The 24,744-nt window shown below is 37.4% G+C and overlaps 1 protein-coding gene and 2 long non-coding RNA genes across 4 annotated transcripts; 1 reads left to right on the forward strand and 2 right to left on the reverse strand.

The window, feature by feature from the left end:
• Window positions 1-6,446: 6,446 nt before the first annotated feature.
• LOC129444818 (uncharacterized) lies at window positions 6,447-7,597 on the reverse strand. Its single transcript, XR_012360716.1, has 3 exons — window positions 7,455-7,597; window positions 6,648-7,357; window positions 6,447-6,503 (listed from the first exon to the last, which is right to left on the reverse strand). It is a non-coding gene; the product is annotated as an uncharacterized lncRNA (long non-coding RNA).
• A 644-nt stretch (window positions 7,598-8,241) lies between these two features.
• LOC129414054 (uncharacterized) lies at window positions 8,242-11,171 on the reverse strand. The gene is made up of 5 exons (XR_012360726.1): window positions 10,166-11,171; window positions 9,757-9,850; window positions 9,500-9,620; window positions 9,305-9,419; window positions 8,242-9,167 (listed from the first exon to the last, which is right to left on the reverse strand). It is a non-coding gene; the product is annotated as an uncharacterized lncRNA (long non-coding RNA).
• Window positions 11,172-17,330: 6,159 nt separating this feature from the next.
• On the forward strand, window positions 17,331-24,548 carry LOC129444819 (piggyBac transposable element-derived protein 4). Of its 2 annotated transcripts, none has more exons than XM_055205743.2 (5): window positions 17,331-17,740; window positions 19,393-19,701; window positions 19,995-20,179; window positions 22,745-23,977; window positions 24,073-24,548. In XM_055205743.2, exons 1-5 carry the CDS (start codon window positions 17,471-17,473, stop codon window positions 24,515-24,517), a joined length of 2,442 nt encoding a protein of 813 aa, XP_055061718.2. In that variant the 5' UTR covers window positions 17,331-17,470; the 3' UTR covers window positions 24,518-24,548. The 2 variants fall into 2 exon arrangements, with proteins under 2 accessions (XP_055061718.2, XP_055061719.2); XM_055205744.2 differs by having other exon boundaries at window positions 22,748-23,977.
• The last annotated feature ends 196 nt before the right edge of the window (window positions 24,549-24,744 follow it).

The following is a 24,744-nucleotide window of genomic DNA, read 5'->3' on the forward strand; positions in this document are numbered from 1 at the left end:
TAACCCCATAGTACTCAGAACAAAAAGGATGTTCATTTGCATGCAATATATGGGTAGACTGGCACACAGTAGGCCTACACAGATCACAAGAGGGCGCACTTCCGCATATTGACTCCCATCATTTTGCTACCTACACTCTAAAAACAAACGGTGCTATATAGCACCAAAAGTGGTTATTTGCTCGTAATCATAGAAGAACCGTTTTTAGTGCCATATAGCACCAGTGAAGCACCAGTGAAGCATCTGTGTAGAACCATATAGTGCTATGTAGAACCATATTTGGTGCTATAGTGGTTCTATATGGCCCCTATATGGTTCTACACAGGTGCTTCACTGGTGCGGCAATCCTCTGTGTTGCCTATGCCACAGGCCAGCACTAAATGTTTCATCTGTCTGGATGCAGAAGACACTAAATCACCATATGTCATAGTGCTTTCTTAGTTCCCCATTGACTTAACTTTATTTCTTTATTTGTTCACATAACAAAATACACATAAACTCTACAAAATGAATAAGTATACAATTTATCAAGCATTTGACTGATTTGACAAAAGCAATCATATATAGTGACCCCACAGACCACTGCTAAAACTGTCCACATTGGCTACTTTGACCACTTAAAGGAGATCTGATTCAGATATGATTAAGAAATATTTCCTGAATTTATACTCGACTATCCAGTGCAAAAAGTTACAAAAATGTAGATGCAAAAGGTAGAATCATATTCAGTTCAACTCAGTTTGAATCTATTTGCTGATATTTCTTAACCATCAGAGAGTGTACAGGAAAACTGCACAACATGCATACAAACCGACTCCACCACACATTGACCACATAAGCAGAGGCATATAGTGTCGTGTCTATTTCTGTCTTATATGTGCTGAACTTCAGTGGAAACAATAGTGGTTAAGATTGTCCATGACTGAGAATGAAAGACCCTTCCCCAAAAAACAGTTTCTGAAATTAATTGAGTAAAATTATCTCATATTTGTGGCTTGAAAATATTTTTAAATTATTCTGACGAATATAATTGCCATAGAGGCAGCTTTATATTTTGCAGGCTTGACCTGCAGACCCAGACTGCTTACATCATATCTAAAAGAAATATAAATACATTACTAAACCAGTTTAAATGCACACAGGAAACCCACTATAACATCCTGTTATTCAGCTCATCCTTATTCGCTTCAACAAAGGTCAGTGACACATACAAAACAACAAACTAAAAAAGTTTTTTTTCATATCTCTTTTTATTACAGAAAGACATACACACCAACAGAGAGTGAAAGGGTCAGATGCCACAGCCCATAGATCGTTTCATCGGGCGCACGTGCGGTGACGCGATAAGCATCTGGTCCGAACTTTATTTCCGGTTTCTGTTTGTTTAATGGTCTGACTAGTTGCTGAAATGGAACTCTTAAACAAATACCTTGTCGAAAATAACTTGTTTGCTTGTTATATAAATAAACTACTTTTAAAGGACTTTGTTGTTATTTATTCTTTGCAGAGTTTACCGGAAGTTACATGATAACCACACAAGCTGCGTGTTTATGTTGTTACTGCTGAAACCGTCTATATCAAAACAGTCAATGAATGCTTTAGGCTTAAAGGGGCCATGTCACAAGACTTTTTTAAGATGTCAAATAAATCTTTGGTGTCCCCAGAGCACATAAGTGAAGTTTTAGCTCAAATACCATATAAATAATTTATTGTAGCATGTTAAAATTGCCACTTTGTAGGTGTGGGCAAAAATGTGCCGTTTTAGGTGTGTCCTTTAAAACACTGATCACAATGATGGTGGTGTTGAAACTTAAACTAAATTGTGCTGTCAATTATTTTCTCTCTCTCTTTCTCTCTGCACTAAATGGCAGTGCTGTGGTTGGATAGTGCAGATTAAGAGGTGGTATTATTATAATAAGAGCTCCTTATGCAGTGGCGGAGCCAGAGGGGTGTCCAGGGTGGCACTGGACACCCTTGACAGGTCACTGGCCACCCCGTGTGCCACCCCAAATTTAATGCGCTACTTTCACTTAATCGCTATGTTTATTTTCGACGTGCGGCAGCACAGCACATTGAACATTATGAATATTAATCACTGCGGTCGCGGCGCAAACTCTTTATTTTTCAATCACTGCTCAAAGAGACTTGGATTACTCTGCTGATTTTGGACATACAGATATGATTTATACATCATTCAAAACGTTAAAGTGTCATTTTTTGTATGTCTATAAAAACTGAATGTTGTGCTTTTCACAAAATTAAGAAAATATACATAGTGCGCGTTCTGTTATCTCTCCATCGTGATGTCTTTTCAAAAACGCGTCAGATAAAATACTGTTATTTAACGAATACTTTTCATACCATCAGAAGATAAATGTCATGTCTACATAATGCTGGGAATCTCTTTAAAATGATGTAAGTGAAGTCGTACATTGCTAATAGGGCTTGGGCGCCGCGTTGCATTCTGGGACGTGGCGGCCATGTTGGTGGCCTCGCGAATGTAATCATACAGCAAGTTGAACGAGGAGAAGCGGCAGAGTTGGGAGAATTAAAAGAAAGAAAAAAGATGTTAAAATCCGGAAAAGTATGTGTAATTTACTGGGATACGTTAAACAGGGAAGCAGGGACCGGTATGTGGACAAAATCGGAACTATTAACGGTTGGGATCCATATGAAAAAATAGTAATTTAAGATAACAGCGTGGTTGTTGTAAGAGCACGATTTCACGCCAATCTGTAAGCAAAGTCACGTATGACCTAGCTTAACAACTAGCTTAGTTAATGCAGCAGTTTTTGCTGTCAGCGGAGGGATAGCAACACAAAGATGAATGTTAAAATGTTCCCGTATTTTGGGCGAGTAAACCGGGACATTTCCCTTATGTTCAATGTTGACTTAAGCTATATAAATTAATATTCAGATGTTATACTTCACTGTCGTATATATAAATGTCATTTATATGTCATGTATACACATTACTGAGGGGTTGAGGTTAATGTTTGGTTTCCGATATTGAATAAAACATAATGAAGTTTTGTTCTTATCTGTCATTTTTAATGTAAATTACTTTTAATGTGTTACTTTATTATTAATACAGCAACGGTTTACCATGGTTGAAAAAATAACGACAAATTAATCAAATTAAGACACACGATTGAGAGAAAGTATGTCTATAAACAGAGCTCAGCATGGAGCGCAGCAGTAAAGGAGGCAACCAACATGGCTGCCACGACAAGTAATGACGTCACGACGCCCAAGCCCTATAGGCTACTACATGATTTCACCGTATGCTGGAAGTGTGGTAATTTTCTTGTGGACTGAATAAAGTCTAAGATTGCCAATTCTGTTTACAACAAAACCCAGCACGTTTTCATTCTTGACGTGATCTTTATAGGCTACTGTATGATTGTTAATTCGACTGGATTGCCACATTAAACTTGAAAGCGCGTTGCGCATATGCGATAGTGCGCGTGCACAGCAAGAGCTTAAAGGGCGTTTTGCAGGTAAAATTTTTCAACGAATTTGTGCAATTTGCTTGTTGATAATAAACATTTAGACTGTTATCCATTGTATTTTATGTTGTTGGGTATCACAAAACCCGAAAAAGTATGAAAAAGTACAGCAATTTGCAATGATTCTCCTTTCCCTCACAACGCACTGTATGACGTCACGCTGGGGAGAGAATTTACCAAAGCCGCCTTGAGAGCATTGAGAATGACTATAGAAAGACGAGTAAAGTACAGTTCTGATAGCGCAGATTATAGATAAATACATACATACATATATAGATAGATAGATAGATAGATAGATACATAGATAGATAGATAGATAGATAGATAAATAAGATAGATAGATAGATAGACAGATAGATAGACAGACAGACAGACAGATGGATAGGCTAGTATAGAGAGATAGGCAGACAGCCAGATAGCATAAGGTTAACATATCTTCGTGTAGAAAGTAAACAAACAATTAACATACTCGTGCATGCTGGCTTGAGGGGGTCCATGATCCTGCCTGAAATGGGTGTAACTTTATGCGATCTTCAGCACAAACGGTTTTGGCAGCATGTCTCTAATCCTGGAAGGTGAGTGAAGCACGTCACGTCTGTTCGCGGGGACCAGCGACCCAAACGAACTCACTTTCTTACAGCCAGTAGCGGAATGGCAATCGAGAGAGTCGGGACTTTCCCGGGCCGATCTGATAATAGTTATACATTTCGAGTTATATTAGCAACACCGTCTGGCGGCGTGATGTGCGCCGGTTCCCGCAGCCCGCTGGTCAAACTGTGCAGGCAGCCTCTCTGCTCAATAAAGTATATAAAAGTGCTCAACCTGTTCGGCAGGTCCAAACATGTACAGGATTTATAAAAATACGGTGATCAATGAGCGGTTCCTCCTCAAATGGCTTAGCCTGTCGTGATGTAAAAAGCCGCCGAACGCCTGTTTATTACAGTATGTATGCGGTCGGATCCGAGTGTGCTGCAGCTGCTGACTGCTGCTGCGTATAAAATGATCGTGTGATTCGTTATAATCGCATAAACAATATAACAAAGCATCCTTTTATTTCACAAAACAATATATTTGAGATATTACTTGATGGACTAGTAAGTGTGGATTAAGGATGTTTAAAAATCTCTAGCCTGGTGGTCAGGACATGAATGGATCAAATCAGCAGATTTGCGAAGTTTTATTTATCTCCACATATATCATAAATAATAATTAGCAAGGTAACTTTGCAGTATAACACATTATATATTTCCTACGATGTATATATGATTTCCAAATTATATACGTAAGTATTAAACAGCAATAAATGTCTCATCTATCTCTATGGGTCTGGCTGAGTCTGTCTCCACTTCTCCCCAACGTGACGTCATCGCAGAATTGCGTTAAAAAAACCGTTAATACCAAAAACGTAAAAAAGTGGTCTTTAAGACCATTTTTGAGACATTTTAAAAATTATACACATATCTTGAGTGATTTATGTACCCATTAATCGACAGTGGTGGTTAACCTGCAACATACACTTTAAACGCCTTCATGATCGCAACTTCGCGTCTTTTTGGTTTAAACGGACAAATGCTCATATATGTCAAAATAGCTGTCTTGGTGATTTTCATACTAAACATCTGGTTACTGTACGTCTTAAACGAATAAACATTTGATTGCATTCGGTCTTAGCCTAACCTGTTGAAGTCTCTCTGTCATTAAAGTTAATTAAATATCAAAAGAAAAAAGAAAACTTTTGCATCTTCTGTATCTTCGTAAATAAACATCCTTGGGTAGAGGTCTGCTATTTGAAGTAAGGTTTATCATGGAGTTTAGATTTCCTGATCTTTTGCTTCATTAAAGGGATAGTTCACAAAATGAAAATTCTGTCATCATTTTTACATCCTTATGTTGTTCTAAACCTGTACGAATTTCTTTTTTCTGATGAACACGAAAGAAGACATTGTGATAAATTATGGTATGCACACAGCTGTAACCATTGACTTCCATAGTAGGAATAAAAACAACATGATGGAATTCAATGGATATACCATTAATTGTGTGCTTACCATCATTTATCAAAATATTTTCTTTTGTGTTTATTAAAATAAAATACAGGTTTAGAACAACATGAAGGTGAGTAAATGATGACAGAATTTTCATTTTTGGGTGAATCCCTTTAATAGACAGTAAATCAGATGTAAGAAATACAGTAGAAAGATTTAAAATACACCCTTTTACATCTAATGCGATCAAAAGATTAATGTAGCTTTCTTGATACATGGTTACACGTCATTTTCTTTTATGGACTATGGACCCCCTAAAGTAGCTTTGGCCACCCCATTAAAAAAATTCTAGTTCCGCCACTGTCCTTATGACATCATAAGGAGAGCCAAATTTCAAAAAAAATTTCATGTGCTTGTAGAGAATGGTACCAAAAGTTACTGGGTTGATCTTTTACACATTTTCTAGGTTGATAGAAGCACTGGGGACCCAATCACCTAAACATGGAAAAAGTCTGATTTTCATGCCATGGCCCCTTTAAGAGACACAAAAGCAATATATTGGAGGAGGATGTAGTAAGCACTGACGATCAAACATGACTTATGAGTTCTATCCTTTAAACTGCAATACCTGAAATTTATTGTTACCGTTTTCAAATTTAACAGCACCTGGATCTTTTCTAACCATCAGAAAGTTCATCAGAAGTTCTGTACTGTGTCTGTTCTGACTGGGGCATAAAAACTGAAGTCAGAGCTCTGCTGTTGTTTCTTCTTGAGTTGTTTCTGTCTTCTGGCTTTCACATCCAAGGAAGCATAAGACACTTCTTCATCATCACCCTGAAATGCAGATTTTTCCTATTCTGAATTAATTATAAAAGTACTTTAGTTAGACTATAAGTTATATTGCTAATCTTGTTCAGATAAATATTTGATAAAAATGTTTGTGTTGTTCATACCTCAAAGCTATTTCTACTAGGCCTGTTTATCTTATCTTTGTGATCCTTTATAGCATCTGAAATGAGTTGTTAAAATTAGACCACCACTTACAGTAAATACATTTATTTATGCAATTAAATTGCATGACTAGCCAATTAGGTGTGCAGATCCATATTCTGCATATTAATAGAATTTAATGAACAATTGGATTCACAAGTACCTGTAGTTTTCTTCTGACAGAGGCAGTAGACACAGATGAAGCAGAGGAGAAAACACACACCACAAACACTGACCAGCAGCATCCAGCAGAGGAAACAGTCTGATACAGGAGGAGGAGGAGAGACGGTGCTGCTGGAAATCTCAGTACGGCCAGACACTGTATTTACATAGATGCAAGTGTCATTTTAACCTTTCTCATTAAATGTTTAGACAATTAACATTTTTAAATGATGTCAGTGCCACTTTTCTGTATGCTTGTTTCTCATGTAGAATTATGGCTAAAGTAAACATCCTCCAGTATTATCAGCATGAGCAAAAGCAGAAAAGTTTTCTTACCCATAACAGTCAGATGAGTGCTTCTGTTTCCATACTGGTACTCAAGTCTTGAGCTTATGGTGCCACTTATTTTCTTTTCTGCTTTTGCACAGTAATAGATTCCTTCATCATATACGCTGATGTTTTTAATATGTAGATCATAAGAGTTACTGGAGCTGTTTTGCACAAAGTTAAAACGTGGATAGGTCCCCTTCAAAATGTGTTGGATATCTATCAAAAGAGATGGCTGATTTTCATGTGAGCAGTTTCTAAACCAAAAAATGAAGTAACTAAATGGTATGACACAATCACAGAAAAGAGTGACATTGTCTCCTGGTTTTACTTTCATCTTCACTTCTGTCCCAAAGATTCTTTGATGTGCACAGAACCAAACACCTGCAGAAACATACATTTAAAAAATTGAAAATAAAATTTAAATATGCATCTTTTTCAGTTTACAGAAACTCTTATTTCAACAAAAAAATGGACTTACACACAAGTGTGATGATGGTATTTCGCTCCATCTCTATGAGAAATTGAAAGTGAATAGGGGTCTTCAAAGTATATGTCAGATGTGATGTGATTGGTTCATTCTGGTGGGGAGGTATTTCTGCTAAAAGGATTTGATTTCCTCTAAGATGGGAATTTGTCATGTATTTTACTGTCCTAGGGTAAACTTTTCTTCTTTTCAAAAACTATACAACTTACACTATACACATTGATATGATAATTACACATCTGATATTATTATTCATTTGGTTGGCATCTTAGCATTTTTTTAATTTTTAAAGTGATCATCTTTACAATTTAAAAAGAAACTTTTTTGTTATCATTGTATCACTGATAATAACAGGTGAGGTGGTGTCAAGAGTGGCAAGAAAAAAAGAGTATAAAATAAAGCCCCATGCCAGTAAAATTACCTTGAGATTAACCATAACTCTTCGCAATGCCCACTGCATAAAGCCTACAATATATACAACACCAAGCCTGTGGATTTAATTCCAGGGAACAAACAGGATGATAAACTAGATACTTTGAATGCATTGTTGCTATAGGAAAAGCATCTGCCAAATGCATGCCTCAACATTTTAATATCAATTTAGTTTAGTTTGACAACCACATAATGGTTTAATGCATACAGACAAAAATATTAACATTATGTTACACTTCAAGGAACTGATGTGTTATGGCATCTGGACCGGGAAGCGGTTTATTTAAAACCAAAAAAATTACGAGATGTACTGAAGGACAGAAATTAAAATTAATTCATTTTCAATATACACAGCAAAATCACTGGTGTTAAAATAACACCCACGGTGTCAAATTTAACACCGGCAAAGTGTGTATATGTGTCCACACTACACTGTGTTAATTTAGTCAAAAGTGTAGTGTTAATTTAACAACACCCATTATATGTTAATTTAACACTCAATATTGTTACATTTTACACTTTGTTCAACACTATTCATTGTTGTTTCCACACTACACTGGTGTTGGCACAGAAATACAGTGTTAAAAATTAACACTCCTAATTTAAGGTCAACACCAGTGTAATGTGAATTCAACAATGTTAAGTGTTAAAATACTGAGTAATAGCCACCTTTGTTGCTAATGGGTTGTTTCTATAAAAGAAAAATGACAAGAAATATTGCAAAACCTCTTTTTATTAAAGTAAATCACATTTAATATTTACATTGATACACACAACACTTTGCATTTAATACTGCTTATTTAAATACCTCAGCTACAATTAGAAACAGAATACAGTATGGAATAATGAAAGTTATCTTATACCACGGCACAGTGACATGAAAACCACTTATTATAAGGTCTTTAATAAATCAAATGAGAGTTAAAAAAATTAGCCACCCTACTCAAAACTTGAACATTCAAATACATGCAATTACCTTACTGGCAGGCAGAAATGCTTATCCTTCACAATACTAAAGATTTATCCATAACAAAACAGATATTTCAATTCAAAAGACGTTTCATTTTTCTTAAATACGTTCCAACCTGGTATTTAGTTCTGTAGTTGTTTTACTGTACAGTAGTGGAAGGCTGCATCAGTGGTCTTCATCATGCAGGGAATGGCTTTTTGGTCCAGAATGATGCAAATATTCTGGATGCAACTTTTGTTCCCAACGCAGAGCAGGCAGGGCTGTGCTGATCCATCCACCTCAAAGCATGGATTGATGATCATCACCTAAGTGTTTTAAAAGAGTGTATTTGATGAATGTATTTCATGTGTATTTATGAACTTGTATGCATTTACATGGGGTGAACAATGCAAGCCAACTAACTGCTGAATAAATAACTAGAACAAAATACCAAAAAATTTACACAGCACAATCAGTAGCTTCAGTTGCACATTGACCCTCTCCAGTCTTTCCTCCTTTCACAAATGAAGGCAAGAAGTGAATGAGCCAGGGAAGAGCTGCCACATAACTGTCCCGTCCTAGCAAAACAGAATTTAAACACCATGAGTATACAGCTAAACTTTAAAACCGTAAAAGTAGCAAACTCATTTACACTTACCATATTTAAACTATTGTTGACCAGACAGAGGGTCATCCATATCTTCATCAGGATATAGGCTGCAATTATCCTTTACTTGTTGTATGTTGGCTATTTTGCAATACATCGCCTCAGCATATTTCTGCAGATTTTCAAAGACAAAAAGGGTCAAGAAAATACCAAAAAGGATGCAGTTTCAACCGTTATTTGAATCAAAATCATCTCAGTATAATCATGTTAGAGACAGTGTACAGTACTAAAGTACTGTGTGTACTCACACAGTTGGTAAGCTCTTATCCTCCAAACTGGGTTAAGAAATAAAAGTTCCAGAATTCATGGGTATGCCGTATTCAAATATAGTCTGGTAGGGTCCTATCACAAAAAAATGACAATAAAGACTCTGAAAACTCAACATTCTTTTTATATTAAAAACAGCACTCAAGACAATATGAATCTTCAATTATACATTTTCAAAATAGTAATCAATTTGATTGCTATTTAATATGACATCAATAGCAAAACGATGTATGAGAAGATAATATATTTTTATTAAAGTTGGCAGCAGGTCATGTCACTTTCTTGCCTGATTAATAACCATAATATTTACAAAACTACATATACTAAAAAGATTGGTTAACTGTTCAGTTATGTCAAATAAAATGATTTATATGTATAAATGAAACTTACCTTCTGTAATGAATTTATATAAGTATTAGCAGTCGTTTCTCACTGGAAGTCATCCATGTCAGGTCTTCTTTAATAAACTGCCCTAAAAACAGCATCTTTTCTGAATGATTTTAAGCACTCAGTGTGTACTTTCACCAAACTAGCATCTATAATGACAGAAAAACAAATGTTCGCCATACAAGTTTTACACTTTCGTATGTATTTGCTATTTGCATCTGTTTGACATCTAGCGCCACGAAAAGCTTACAACACACAATGCATCCAATCTGTGCATATTCTGAGGTAAAATTAATTGTTGGTTTGGCGATATTTTCCCTGTTTGCATACATCTAAAAAAAAAACCACATGACGATGCGGTTTTCTCCGTGTTTTTCAGTAATTTGAATAATTAACCGATATCCGTGCACTCACGTGCATGTAAACGACCTCGTTAACTCACGGTATCTAGCCTAGATGATTACCTCATAACGAGCATCATATGGTGAATAAACAAGCTTTCATTTAACTTAATTTCATACCTTCAATTTGTAGTGCATGTCGCGTTTTATCATGGTTCAATTCTTACATTCATTCATATCTCCTGTTAATATTATCCTTCTTGGTTAAAACTTTTAGCTAGCAGTTTAACTTTATACCAAACTAACAAGGGAACAACGTAACACAAGGTAGCTCTGATTAAACTGAACCAAATAACGAACAAAGGGGAAATAAAATGGGAAAAATATCTTATTTAGGTTTTTTGGCAAATGGCTGCGTAGAGTCAGACAGAGAAATAACAGTTTAATTTAGCTAAACCAAGTGAATATTATGAGATTTACCTGCTCTCTTCAGTCCTCCTTTGAAAGAAAATGGCGGTAAAATCCCTGACAGGAAATGTTTAGTGGAGGCGTGGCTTGATTTACACCGCTCAGTGTGAAATCTGGTAACACCCTTGTTTTACACTGACACTGTCGTGGATATAACACTGGCCTAGCAATGGCAGTGTTATTTATTACCAGATAGTGTTAAAACAGCATCAACACTGTGTATTTAACACCATCCCTGAAAATTTAACACTGGTGATTTTGCTGTGTAAGCAGTCAAGTTTGTTTACAGCATCTGTAAATTTATTTAAAAATATACATTTTAATTAACAAAATCATAGAAACCATGTGTGTAGCTTACAAAAAAAAACATACCCATATACAAGAGGACAGTCATAAAAACCACTGGAAACATTTGTGGTGTGAACAAAACAACTTGAATGCCAGCGGCTCTTTAGCAGCATAACAATTCACACATATATGAAAACCACTATACAGTACTTACATCCTGTGGCATAAGCAACACTGCTGTATTTTAAAATTCTATTTACACAATTATGCAATAGCCAACAATAACCTTTTATTATGAACATTAAGGTAAGGAGTTTTTACAGTATAGGTAGGGGCAGTTTTCCGTTTGTCAGGACAAGCAGATAAATCTGAGACAGACTGTAAGTATGTTTGAGTATAACTAACGTTTAATAGGGTGATAAAAATAAAACAATATTTACACACAAGGCTAAACATGCTATATGTTCTTTAAAATAAATTGCATTTTACGCTTCAATACGCCCATTCGTAACGTCACAGTTTAAGACACATGCCCCTCCACAAACCCCGCCTACATGGGGCGCAAGTCGAAAATCCTTGCAGCGTATATATAAAGCTCTGATAAGATCAGTGTTGGATTATGGATGTATAATATATGGATCTACGTCTTTATCCTTGCTTAAGAAAATAGAAGTAGTGCAAGCTTTTTGATCCTCTCCAGTATCAGCATTACAAGTAGAAGTAGGAGAAATGCCCATGTGTATACAGAGATTACAGTTGACAATGAGTTATTGGGTTAGTTTAAAAGGCCATTCAGAGAGTCATCCAGTTAAGGATATAAGGAATGCTGGGAATGTGGGAAAAATAATATCAGATGTTTTGATTGGACAGCAAATAAGGATGCTACAAATTTGGGTATTATCCAAATTGAAGTTAGTCCAACTGTAACTGTGCCTAATGTACCTCCATGGTTATTTCCCGTGCCTATATAGTTGATCTTTATTTGCATCAATTTAAAAATGAAATGTCTATTCCTGTGGAAAGTTTTGTACAACAGTATCTGAATGAGGTACTCTTCAATGATCCAAGTGTATACAGATGGATCTAAGGACCCAATATCGGGGTGTACAGCTTCAGCAGTATATGTGCAAAGTTTTCAAATAAATATCCAAAAAAGGACTTCTGATTTTGCTTCCGTTTTCACTACTGAACTAATAGCTATCTTACTAGTCGTCCAATGGGTGGAAGAAGCTCGACCATCAAGGACTGTTATTTGCAATCACACAACTGGTGGCCAATACCCAAAATGACAACATAAACATCAGTTGAGGGCTGCAACTCCACTTTTTAAATGACAATATCCTGACCAGACCACTGTTGTCAGTGATATAAGTATTTGAAATGAAAATGATTTCTTAATGTCTAGTGACATATCAGGGCCATTTTATGATTAATTGATATACATTTCTTACATACTGTTCCTTTAAGTAGTTTAAAAAGAAGTAGACAGTCTGCCTCAAGACAAGATATAATCTGTGAAATACTAATGTGTCTCAATAGAATTCAAAATATGGGAATAATCTTGAGATTTCTTTGGGTACCTGCACATGTAGATGTAGAAGGCAATGAAAAAGTGGACAAATTAGCCAAACAGGCTTTGGAGCATGTGGATATTGATTTTAAAATTCCACTAAGTAAAACCGAAGTAAAAGGAAGAATTCAGGAACTAATGTGAGCATCAAATGGCAAGAGATGTGGGATGGGGAAACAAAAGGCAGACACCTTCATAATATTCAAAGACATGTTGGTAAAGGAAGAATGGTTAGAAATAAAAGTAATGATGATACTATTATTTCTCGACTTCGAATTGGACACTGTGGATTAAATCAATATTTACATAGAATAGGGAAACATCAAACAGGTTTATGTGAATTTTGTGATGAAGAAGAGCCTGAGACTGTTGAGCATGTAATAATGAAATGTGGGAAATATAATAGAGAGAGAGAAGAATTATTAAATAAAATGAGAAACTTTGGAAACAACAATGTAATCCTTTCAGATTTACTAAATTGTACAGGAAAATCCATAGTGCAAACGGAATTAATTAGGTATCTTAAAAGCACAAGATTAGATTGTAGAATATAACAATTGACAAAGGTTTCATGTTTTAAAATTTTTTTTGTAATACTGTCTTCCTCGCTATATAATGCTCCACACTCCAGTCCAGTTGGTGGCGGTAATACACCATAAGTTGGCTTGTCAACCGCCAATAAACAGTACAAGAAGAAGAAGAAGAAGAAAACCCCGCCTACTAGATCCAGAGAGGGGAAGCTGGAGCTCCATCTCCTCCTATCTGGCTCTGCAGCAGTCTGCCATTAAGTTTTACAATGTATGCGCCAAAGAAGCGTTGTTCCGTTTTAGGGTGCACTATTGAACACAATCGTATCCATAAAATCCCACCATCTGAGTCAGTGAGAACAGCGTGGTTAAATTTCATTTTTGATGGAGATATTCCGAGGAGAACCAGTAAAATGTTTTACGTTTGCGCCAAGCATTTTACGTCGGACTGCTTCGTCAATGAGGGTCAGTACAAGGCTGGATTTACATCGAGGTTGCTGCTCAAACAGGGAGCAATACCAACGCTTCGCGATGAACCCTCGTATCCAAAACAAGTAAGTTATTTAACGGTATCACTTAATATGTGATGGATCTTTCGAAATTGCCTTTCTGAACGTTTTGGCACGATGTACGGCTAATGTTGCTAAAGCTGATGCTGCCCTCACTTGCTATCGGAATTATCATAGTTTCCCCAGTTAAAACTGTACACACAGGTTTGTTCGACTTCATGTGTCGTCGCATGAACCGACCGGCTAATGACATAAAAATATCGCGAGAGCTATTGGAGAACTCATAGGGAGGAGTTTTCTGTCGAATCGCTCTCGCGTTAATGTGATGTGATTCGCCTGTTGGTTTCTTGCGGCGCCACGTGAAGTCGAACAAGCTTAGCGTTCTTTGAGATCTTTACAATACATTATTTTAGAGAGGGCTTGGATGACAGCTATTTTATGATTGGTCAGACGTGCGTTTCAGTTGTATTTTAACACCTTCAGTTCTGCTAAATGTGCTAATGCTCATAAATTCGTTTTTTTATATCAGTAGAAACTGTTGATGTAATTTTGATAGCTTATTGTTTCCCTTATTAAAACAAAACGTAATGCTAAAGTTGCCACAGCTTTTAGTTAAAGCAAAAACAACATATACCTGTCTTTACTGACTAACTTCTAGAGCAGGGGTCTTCAACTTTTTTGTAAGCAAGGGCTACCACAATGGAGAAACAATTTGGAGGGCTACTTTTTTGATATAGTCTACTCACAACTTTTTTGTTTTACTTGTTGATTTTATTTTATTTTACTTGTTAACATATATGAAAGACGCCAAGCTAATATGAAAAATATGTAATAATAAAATTGAGGCTATTCTTATAATGTACTTTGGGGGGCAACACACAGACTCCGTACGGGCACCATGTTGGAGTCTAGATACAAAATGTTAAGATCTGAAAATATGTTTCATGTTCTCTTTACAGCAGACACCTGTAGCTGTTTATCTGGATTTCTCAGATGATCCAAACAAAACTACTGAGAACAATGTAGTGAAAGTAGAAAGCTGTAGTGATACAGACCTCCATTTCTGTGACCAAGACACCACAGCAGAGGCGAGGTTTATTGATGGTCTTGACCCCTTTCTAGATCTGTGAGTTTTCTGCATGTATTGTACCATTTGTCTCTACTAGTAAAGTTAAATTGGTAAATCAAATAAGAGTTTGTTCATTTCTAATCCTGTGGTTATGTTTTCTTGTCATGCTGTAGGCCTTCAGCTGAGACCGATTCACCATATGCCAATTTACATCCGAATAAGCGACCCCGTTTGTCTTTCCTTAATGAAGCTAACAGTGAAAATGAAGAAGGTGGCGAGTCCTCAAACGAAAGGTGGCATAGTGCAGATGAGGCAGATGATGAACCACCTCATCCGGACTTCACACCTGTCCAAGCACCTGGACCGAAGTTTGTGTCTAAATCATGCAACAATCCACTGAAGTTTCTTCGGCTTTTCTTTGTAAGAAAACTGTTGCATGGAATTGTCAGTAACACAAATGTATACAGAAAAAAATACCAGAGAGTAGGGGCACAATGGGACAAGATTTGTATGAAAGAGCTTAAGTCATTCATAGCACTAATAATTTTCATGGGACTTTTTAAATGCTCGTCGCTGCAGGATTATTGGCGAGAGTCGGAGTTCTTTGGTCTGTGCTTTCCTGGACGAATCATGTCTTACCAGAGGTTTCTGTCAATCGCCAGCACTTTGCATCTGAGCAGTTCCAGTGAAGATGAGGAGAACAAGAAGAGGAAAGGAAAATCCGCCTATGAACACCTGGGTAAAATTCAGCCGATGTATCAAGTTATCAGAGAGGCGTGCAAGACCTATTTTCATCCATTTCAGAACCTCACAGTTAATGAAAGAATGGTGCCACCATCACAGAATAGGACGGGACTCAGAAAATGCACAAAAGATAAATCCACAAGGAATGCGTATAAACTGTTTGCACTGTCAGAATGCAGTACTGGCTATACCTGGGACTTTTTCGTTTATGAGGGAAAGTCGTGTGCATCACAGAGCCAGGGCCTGAGCTATGAGGCTGTTATGGCATTGGTGGATGAGAATTTTCTGGGTACTGGGTATAAGCTTTTTGTCGACAAATTTTACTCCAGTGCCACACTGTTCAGGGACCTTCTGCACAAAGATGTCTGGGCCTGTGGCCCTGTTTGGACAAACAGAAAAGGATTTCCAAGAACTAGAGTCAACAGTTTGCCAAGAAACGCTCCTGATGGTACAATGCGTTGGATTAGAGACAATGAGCTGCTGTTTGTTCAGTGGAAAGATTCGCAGGAACTGCAGATGTGCTCCACCTTCCATAAAGCTTACGGAGGAGACACTGTGCAGAGAAAGGTGAAGAGAGATGATGGATCTCATGCATTTGTGGATATCCCCGTTCCTGCTTCAGTGCTGGAATACGACAGGCTAGTAGAATGATTTCACTTGTGTTTAGGAATTTTGTACAACTGCATGTAAAATATATGCTTACTCTATATATTTATATTTCCATACAGAAATATGGAGGCTGTGGATGCATCTACCTGCATTTCTGAAAATTTCAGACTTCTACACAAACCAAGAAAGTGGTATCAGTCTGTTTTTTATCACTTTTTGGACATTGCTGTAGAGAATGCATTCATTCTGCAGGAAATGACTGCCAAGGCAAAAAAACAGAGAGTTATGACCCGTCGGGCATTCCTAGAGATACTCATTTTACAGCTTATTGCAGGGGCCCAAGTTCCCTCGGCAAGGACAAGAACTCCTCCGTCTTCACCTGCCCCATCTCCTGCTTTATCCTCATCTCCCTCCTCTCCTGCCCCTGCTTCTACTTCATTCCACAAGCCAAAGCACATCACACAGGACAGCACTGCTGCTGGACGGAAGTGCGAGCTGTGCCACCAGGAAACTACAGTCATGTGTGTGACTTGTGATGTGATGTTGTGCTTTCAGCCACAGCGTGACTGTTTCAATGACTGGCATGAAAAACAAGGTTTATAAATGATGGCTGCAATAAATGTAAATGGTTATAGATAATGTTAATATTTTTCTACTGCAACATAAATGCTCAGTAAACAAATGTTTTGATGGTTATGATGGGATCCTTCATGCTGGGGGTACAGCTGATTTCATCTGTGCACTTTATAATGGTAATGTGGGACTAAGCATCAATTCTGTTTCAAAAGGGACAAGGGTTTAGGTATTTGAGATTTGAAAATGCCTGCTTGTATATAAACAAACATTTTTAAATTAGACTATTTAATAAGTACATTTCTTTTCTGCTTTGGAAATGCAAAACAATAAAAAACATTTTTTCCCAGTAAGAGTTTATTTTACAAAATGTAACAAGGAATCAAGGTACAATGCACTGATTTTAATATTTTCAAATTGGTCATTAATAAAATAATAAAGTAGCACCTGTCTGGTGGTGTGTATGTAACCATCAGCCTGGAATCACCTCATGGATTTGATGCACCACACCCACCCAACAGTTGGTGGCGGTAATGCACCATGTTGGATGCCAACCGCCAGTAACAGTTGAAGAAGAAGTTCAGCTGGTTTGCGGGTTTTGTTTTGCATCATGTCGAGAAGTTGTATTCTGAATTGTGAAGGAAAATTCGTTTTATTTTCACTACCAAAAGAGCAGAATGTGAGGAATCAGTGGATAGAATTCGTTTTTTCAGCAATGCCACAGCAGTATAATCCCAACCTTTTCTTGTGTTCCCGTCATTTCACTGATGACTGTTTTTCCAACATCGATAATGTGAACGCGGGATACGAAAGACGTTTGTCATTGAAAAATGGGTCAGTACCCACTTTATTTGGACAATGTACCTCCGAAACACAACCCGTAAGTGAGATCAATAATTTGTGTGAATATTTTTATGGGTTGTTCAGTATTTGTGTGTTATGTAGTGTGGACAGTCTAAGCTAACTTATTATTGAAATAGTTGCTGAAATAGCTGTGGCCCGCTGTAGTATAATATCGTGTCGTTTTTCATGAATGTCTATCGTTCTTAGTACTTTGAGTAATGATAAAGGATGTATTCAAATTTTGGTTTAAGCACCGTTATATCAGTCAGTCACGTTTGTGCTCAGCTAACGTACCATTATTGTTTTGGCAAGTGTTATAACTGCATGCTGTGGGCTTCAAAAGAATGACAGCACGTGGTTTTCAGCTTAGTTTAGCATTCTGAGTTCTCGCACGTGCACCACAATTAATTAGAAATACAGTAACGTACCACAAACGATGTTAAAATTTACCACAGAGAAACGTCATAGTCAGGCATGCGAAAGGACCGATCACAACAGTCTCGGCCAGCTGACCAATCAGAGCAGAGTATGTTCACTGCCACTGGAATGCCATAAAGTATGTGGGTGATTCTCGCGAAATGTCATGAAACATTTTGATAAAAAAAGTAAAGCAAAGTAAGAGTATCAAAATAAGAAGCATACAGTTACAAACATTCACGTACTATTTTGCACATGATTTCAAATGACATCATACAAACCAATTTTGTTGTTGTTGTTTTTTCACATTTAAGGGGGAAATTTTCATTACCGCAACGTGTCCATGGCTGGATTTGGGTTCTTTGACATGGAAATATTCATAATTAAAAAATCTAAAAAATAAAAAGCTTCAGTGCATGTTATACTATAAACATTTACAGTAGCGAAACATGCGGTATTTGGTGATTTAAGTTGGAAGGGACATTATTGAAAGTGACACTCAAAATGGCTACCATGTAAGCAGTTCTTATTTTTTCTTTCCAGATAAAACTTGAAATTTTGTCATAGTACCTAGACAGCTTTTTAGTTCTCATTACCGAAACATGAGTTTGTAAATCCGTATATTTAATGTAATATCATGTTGCGGTAATGATAATTTTTTATAATGATATCTAAATAATGTTAATAATTCTATAGGAAATATTTTTTAAATCCTCTAAAAATAATGGTTATAGTAAGTTCAGACCTAATCTTATATGTGCAAAATAAATAAGCTTCAAGGACTTTTTTTTAATCTGATGCTGGAAACCTTCTAAGTCTGGATTTCGTAAGAATTACCCATGTATGTTTTTTGCTATGATAAATTATGTACATTTTAGTGCGCAACAAATGAGGGAGCAGGCCCAGGTGAAAAAGAAGGGCACCCCAATAAGAGCTCTATTTAAGATTCGATAAACATTTAAGACTTCTCTGTGCTATTTTGAGACACTATGAATATGAACTAAAATGTGCTAAAGTGTATTTAGTTACCACATGTAGTAAACTTGAACCCATCTTTGTATGAAAGTTGGGTTCAAGTTTAATACAAGTTTTAACTAAATGCATTTTTTCTAATACAGATGGTATGTTAAAAGCGCATTTTAGTTCATATTCATGGTGTCTCAAAAATGCACAAATAAGTACACTTAGATAATTTTAATAAAGAAATACTAAAAAAGAATTGTTTGTATTTTATACCTTAAATACAAAGTTTTTCACCCGTTTTGTTCACAGGTCCAGGTAGCGAAGCCTTGTTTTAGCAAGCATTGGACAAAAAGGCAATCACATAAAACCTGCTCTGTGTTCAGCTGTAAAGGTTCACATGCATCCTTACACCGAATCCCAGTCTCAGAGGAAACAAAAGCAAAATGGCTTGATTTTATATTTAAAGGAAATCCCCCAGAAAGTGTGGACAAAAGAATGGTTGTGTGTTCTAAACACTTTTCGCCAGACAGTTTTTCAAACCTGGGCCAATACGAAGCTGGACTTGCATCAAGGTTGATTTTAAAGAATGGAGCTGTGCCAACTAGCTGTCCCACCGATGTAAGTGTTTTTTTTTTTGTAATTCTGTTTGTGTCTTTCTTTTGGTTTATGCTACTGACATAGTAGATTATAGTAGGGTAAGGTGACCAGATTTTTTTTTTAATTACAACAGATACTCTTTAAAAAAAAAAAACAAGTTTTAGAAAGGCAAGGGCTAAAGTTTGTTTGAATAAAGAACCTTCTCCATTAAAATGTAATGTTTTTGTTTGGATGTGTCATATTTCATACTGGGCTGTCATGGAGTTTGTGTACAGATATGTGGGTAAATTCTACACTTACACCTTTTACAACAGGCATCTGCAGAGGTTAATCTGCATTCTTCGGATGATCCAAACCAAACTACTGAGAACGACTTGAGGAAAGGTGGAGGGTGCAGTGATGAAGACCTTGATTTTTGTGACCAAGACAGTGTGGCTTCCAGTGTGGACACAATTATAGAGGAGATGTTTATTGATGGTCTTGACCCTGCTCTAGATTGGTGAGATATTTGCATATATTTTACATTTACGTTTTTGGGGAACTCTTTTATCCAAAGTATATAGGGATGCACCGAAATGAAAATTCTTGGCCAAAACCGAAAAAAGGAAACCAAGGCCAAAAAACCGAAACCGAAACACCAAAATAAATTATTATGCCAATTATTAGTACAATTGCATTTATGGCTATCACTGTGTACTAACTTTACTAAGGGTGTGTGACGAATAAAAAAAACTCACAGTTCGGATCACATTACAGTTTTTGAGGCACAGATCAGATTATTTTTCGGATCAGCAAAAAGGTGGGAAAAATCTAATAAACAATAAACAAAAGAACAAAGTTGTACATTAATAAGGTCTGAAATTAGCATTTTAACACAACTGAATGCTATTTTCACATATTATCTGTTCTGTTGTCAGACATATAGTGGCGTTTTCCCAGACAGGGATTAGACTAGTCCTAGACTAAAATAAATATAAGAGCTGTCCAAACTGAAAACATCTTGCACTGACATATCTTTAAATACATCAGTGCCTTTATTTTTTCCTCAAAATGCACACAAGTAATGTTTTTAGTAAGGCATGTTTGTTTAAACTAATTATATTTCCTAATTAAACTAAGGTCTAGTTCTGGCTTAAGCTAATCTCTGTCCAGGAAACCACCCCAAAGACTATTAAAATAGTGACTAAACATGACCCAATAACCTTGTGTTTAATCCAACCAGCTGTTACTTTAACTACTAAATTACTAAAATCTTGATTTATAAACGAGACATCGCAGACAATTCGGCGCAAATTACAAAATTGCCATTACACAGAGTTACTACAGAAGGCATGTGCGGGCATAGGAGAGAGAGAGCTCGCGCACAAGCACATAGAGAACCAGTGTGTGTGGGAAAACACTGCTAACCTTTCATGATAAACTCAAATCAGTCGTCTTCTCTGTCAGTAACATCTAACGTTTACGTGAAAATGCAAGTACACAGAGGAATCCGCATTGAAAACACATCCAACTTTTAATTCTTTCACTCAGTGTCATGTATGAGAGAGGCGCTGTCTAGGGGCTTCACGCACAGAGAGAGAGAGAGAGAGAGAGAGAGCGTGCACAAGAGAGGCACCACCGAGCGCTCACAACAATAAATGAAGCCGTTTTAAATGAAAATAAAAATGTAAATGTTGCGACCATTGTTGATTTTTTGGTGCACACAAACAAATAAATGTATGGATAACACTGCCAGGAGCAGAAGCCGCCATTACGCGAGATTAATGTAAACAGCGTGACGCGTCGCGTAGTCGACGTAATCGATGACGTCGACGCGTCGTTGCCGCACTATTGAGCACGAAGGGGAGGGGTGGGAGACGACTGATCACCGTGAGTGAAACCCAAGCGCTAGCGCACAGATGGGAGGGGCACGGTTGACATTCATTTTCGGTTTAGATTTTCGGCTGGATTTTTTATTTCGGCCCGAAACCGATAATGCCATTTTCGGCCGAAATTTCGGCGACCGAAATTTCGGTGCATCCCTTAAAGTATATATTCTATCCAAAATACATTCTTTAAAAGTGCAATGTGGGACTTTAAGAAGGATCTCTTCACAAATATAATATACATAACTATATTATCAGTGGTGTATTAAGACCCCAGAAAATGAACTATATTGTTTTTATCACCTTAGTATGAGCCGTTTTTATCTACATACACTGCGGGTACTCTAACATGGAAGTCGCTGTCGTCTTTCTACCATAGACTGTCAAAAAAGATGGACGACGCAACGCGCCTCCATTGTGAATTGAAGCTAAAAATATCCGACCATGGTCATCGCCATGTTAAAAAAAAACATCAGTTTGGAGCTAATGCGCAGAAGGAATCATCTGTGGAGCCAGAGGCGGAGGTGCGATATCAAACTTCCGCCCAAACGCTTTTGCGCCCAATTCAACCACGCCAATCATAACACCACGCCCCGTTTCTATAGCATCAAATTACTAGCTAAAATTAAACTTATCACAAAAATGAACACTTGAACATATATCAGCGTGATAACTACCTGAAAGACCAAAACTATTTTTGGAAACTTTTTTTGGAAGTGTAAATAATTTTTTTTTATTTAGAGCAGGGTCCCATTCGTTTGAATGGAGAGGGTGGGGTTTATGTCTTGTACTGCAGCCAGCCACCAGGGGGCGATCAAAGAGCCAGAGGCTTCACTTTTTAAGACTTATGAGGCACACCCGGTTTCTACAGTAGACAATGACATGTTTGAGGCTACCATAACTTTAATTGTGTTTCAAATGTGTTTCAAAAAGGATAGGTGAGCTGTGGACTGAGCCATTGGTTGCAATTCACAGTCTCACCACTAGATGCCAGTTAAAGTCCCACGTTGCACCTTTAAGTTTGTTTACCATGTATAGAAATAATTTTACATTATTTATTAATTGTATGATTTAATGACAATTTACAATTCTTGTGACCCAATGTCACTGTTTAACTGGTACCTTGTAATAAGTACAAAAATTTTAATAAGTGCTGGTTCATTTCTAATCCTGTTTTTCTGTTTTCTGGTGTCATGCAGTAGGCTTTCAACTGAGATTGATTCACTGGAGGAAGATTCGGATTCAGACGTCATCTTACATCAGAATAAACGCCCCCGTTTGCCTTCCACATCTGATTCCCCTGAAGAAGCTGACGGGGGAAATGAAAAAGATAACAAGTCCTCAATCGAAAGGTGGCATAGTGCAGATGAGACAGATGATGAACCACCTCATCCGGTCTTCACACCTGTCCAAGCACCTGGACCGAAATGTATATCTAATTCATGCAGCAATCCACTGAAGTTTTTTCAGTTATTCTTTTCAAAAACCATCCTACAGGAAATTGTCAGTAACACAAATGCCTACGGAACAAAATGCCAGAAAACGGAGGAGGAATGGGAAAACATTTCTATGAAAGAGCTTGAATCGTTCATAGCACTGGTCATTTTCATGGGATTATTTAAATGCTCCTCTCTGCAGGATTATTGGCGAGAGTCGGAGTACTTTGGTCTGTGCTTTCCCGGACAAATCATGTCCTACCAGAAATTTCTGTCAATCTCCAACACTTTGCATCTAAGTGAAACCAATAAAGATGAGGAGAACAAGAAGATGAAAGGAACGTCAGCCTATGAACACCTGGGTAAAATTCAGCCGATGTATCAAGTTATCAGAGAGGCATGCAAGACCAATTTTCATCCATTTCAGAACATCACAGTTAATGAAAGAATAGAGATATCACAGCCTAGAACTAGACAATGCATGAAAAACAAAGCAACAAGTGATGGGTACAAACTGTTTGCACTGTCAGACTGCAGTACTGGCTATACCTGGGACTTTTTTGTTTACGAGGGAAAGTCGTGTGCATCACAGACCCAGGGCCTGAGCTATGAGGCTGTTATGGCATTGGTGGATGACAATATTCTGGGTACTGGGTATAAGCTTTTTGTCGACAAATTTTACTCCAGTGCCACGCTGTTCAGGGACCTTCTGCACAAAGATGTCTGGGCCTGTGGCCCTGTTTGGACAAACAGAAAAGGATTTCCAAGAACTAAAGTTAACTCTTTGCCAAAAGATGCCCCACGTGGCACCATGCGTTGGATTAGAGACCATGAGCTGCTGTTTGTTCATTGGAAAGATTCGCAGGAACTGCAGATGTGCTCCACCTTCCATAAAGCTTACGGAGGAGACACTGTGCAGAGAAAGGTGAAGAGACATCAGAGATCTCGGACCTTTGTGGATATCCCCATTCCTGCTTCAGTGCTGGAATACGACAGGCTAGTAGAATGATTACACTTGTGTTTAGGAATCTTCTCTTTTTTGTAAGTAATGTGTATAGTTAAAAAATGCTCTATTTTTCTATTTCACACAGGATCATGGAGGCAATGGATACATCTAACTGTGTTACCAGACAATTAAGACTTATACATAAACCAAGAAAGTGGTATCAGTCTGTTTTTTATCACTTTTTGGACATTGCTGTAGAGAATGCATTCATTCTTCAGGAACTGACTGCCAAGGCAAAGAACCAGAGGGCTATGACCCGTCAGGCATTCCTGGAGATGCTTATTTTAAAGCTTACAGCAGGGGTCCACGTTTCCTCGCCTGCTTCATCCTCATCTCCCTCCTCTCCTGCCCCTGCTTCTACTTCATTCCACAAGCCAAAGCACATCACACAGGACAGCACTGCTGCTGGGCGGAAGTGCGAGCTGTGCAACCAGGAAACTACAGTCATGTGTGTGACTTGTGATGTGATGTTGTGCTTTCAGCCACAGCGTGACTGTTTCAATGAGTGGCATGAAGAACAAGGTTTATAATTGATGGCTACAATAAATTTAAGTGGATGTAGAGATGATTTGCACAGTAACAAGTGGTATGACAGTTGATGCCATTTTCTTACTTTACAGTGTTGCTCTCTCTGTACTTTTGTAGTACTGTAAATTTTAGCTTCAATGCTTTTTCCAAAGAGACCAAGGTTTGGCCATTTGAGATTAATCATATATTTGCTCGTGTGTAAATGAAAGTGTTAAATAAATGTAATTTG

The sequence above is a fragment of the Misgurnus anguillicaudatus genome, chromosome 3, assembly GCF_027580225.2.
Source record: "Misgurnus anguillicaudatus chromosome 3, ASM2758022v2, whole genome shotgun sequence".
Classification (NCBI taxonomy): Eukaryota; Metazoa; Chordata; class Actinopteri; order Cypriniformes; family Cobitidae; genus Misgurnus; species Misgurnus anguillicaudatus.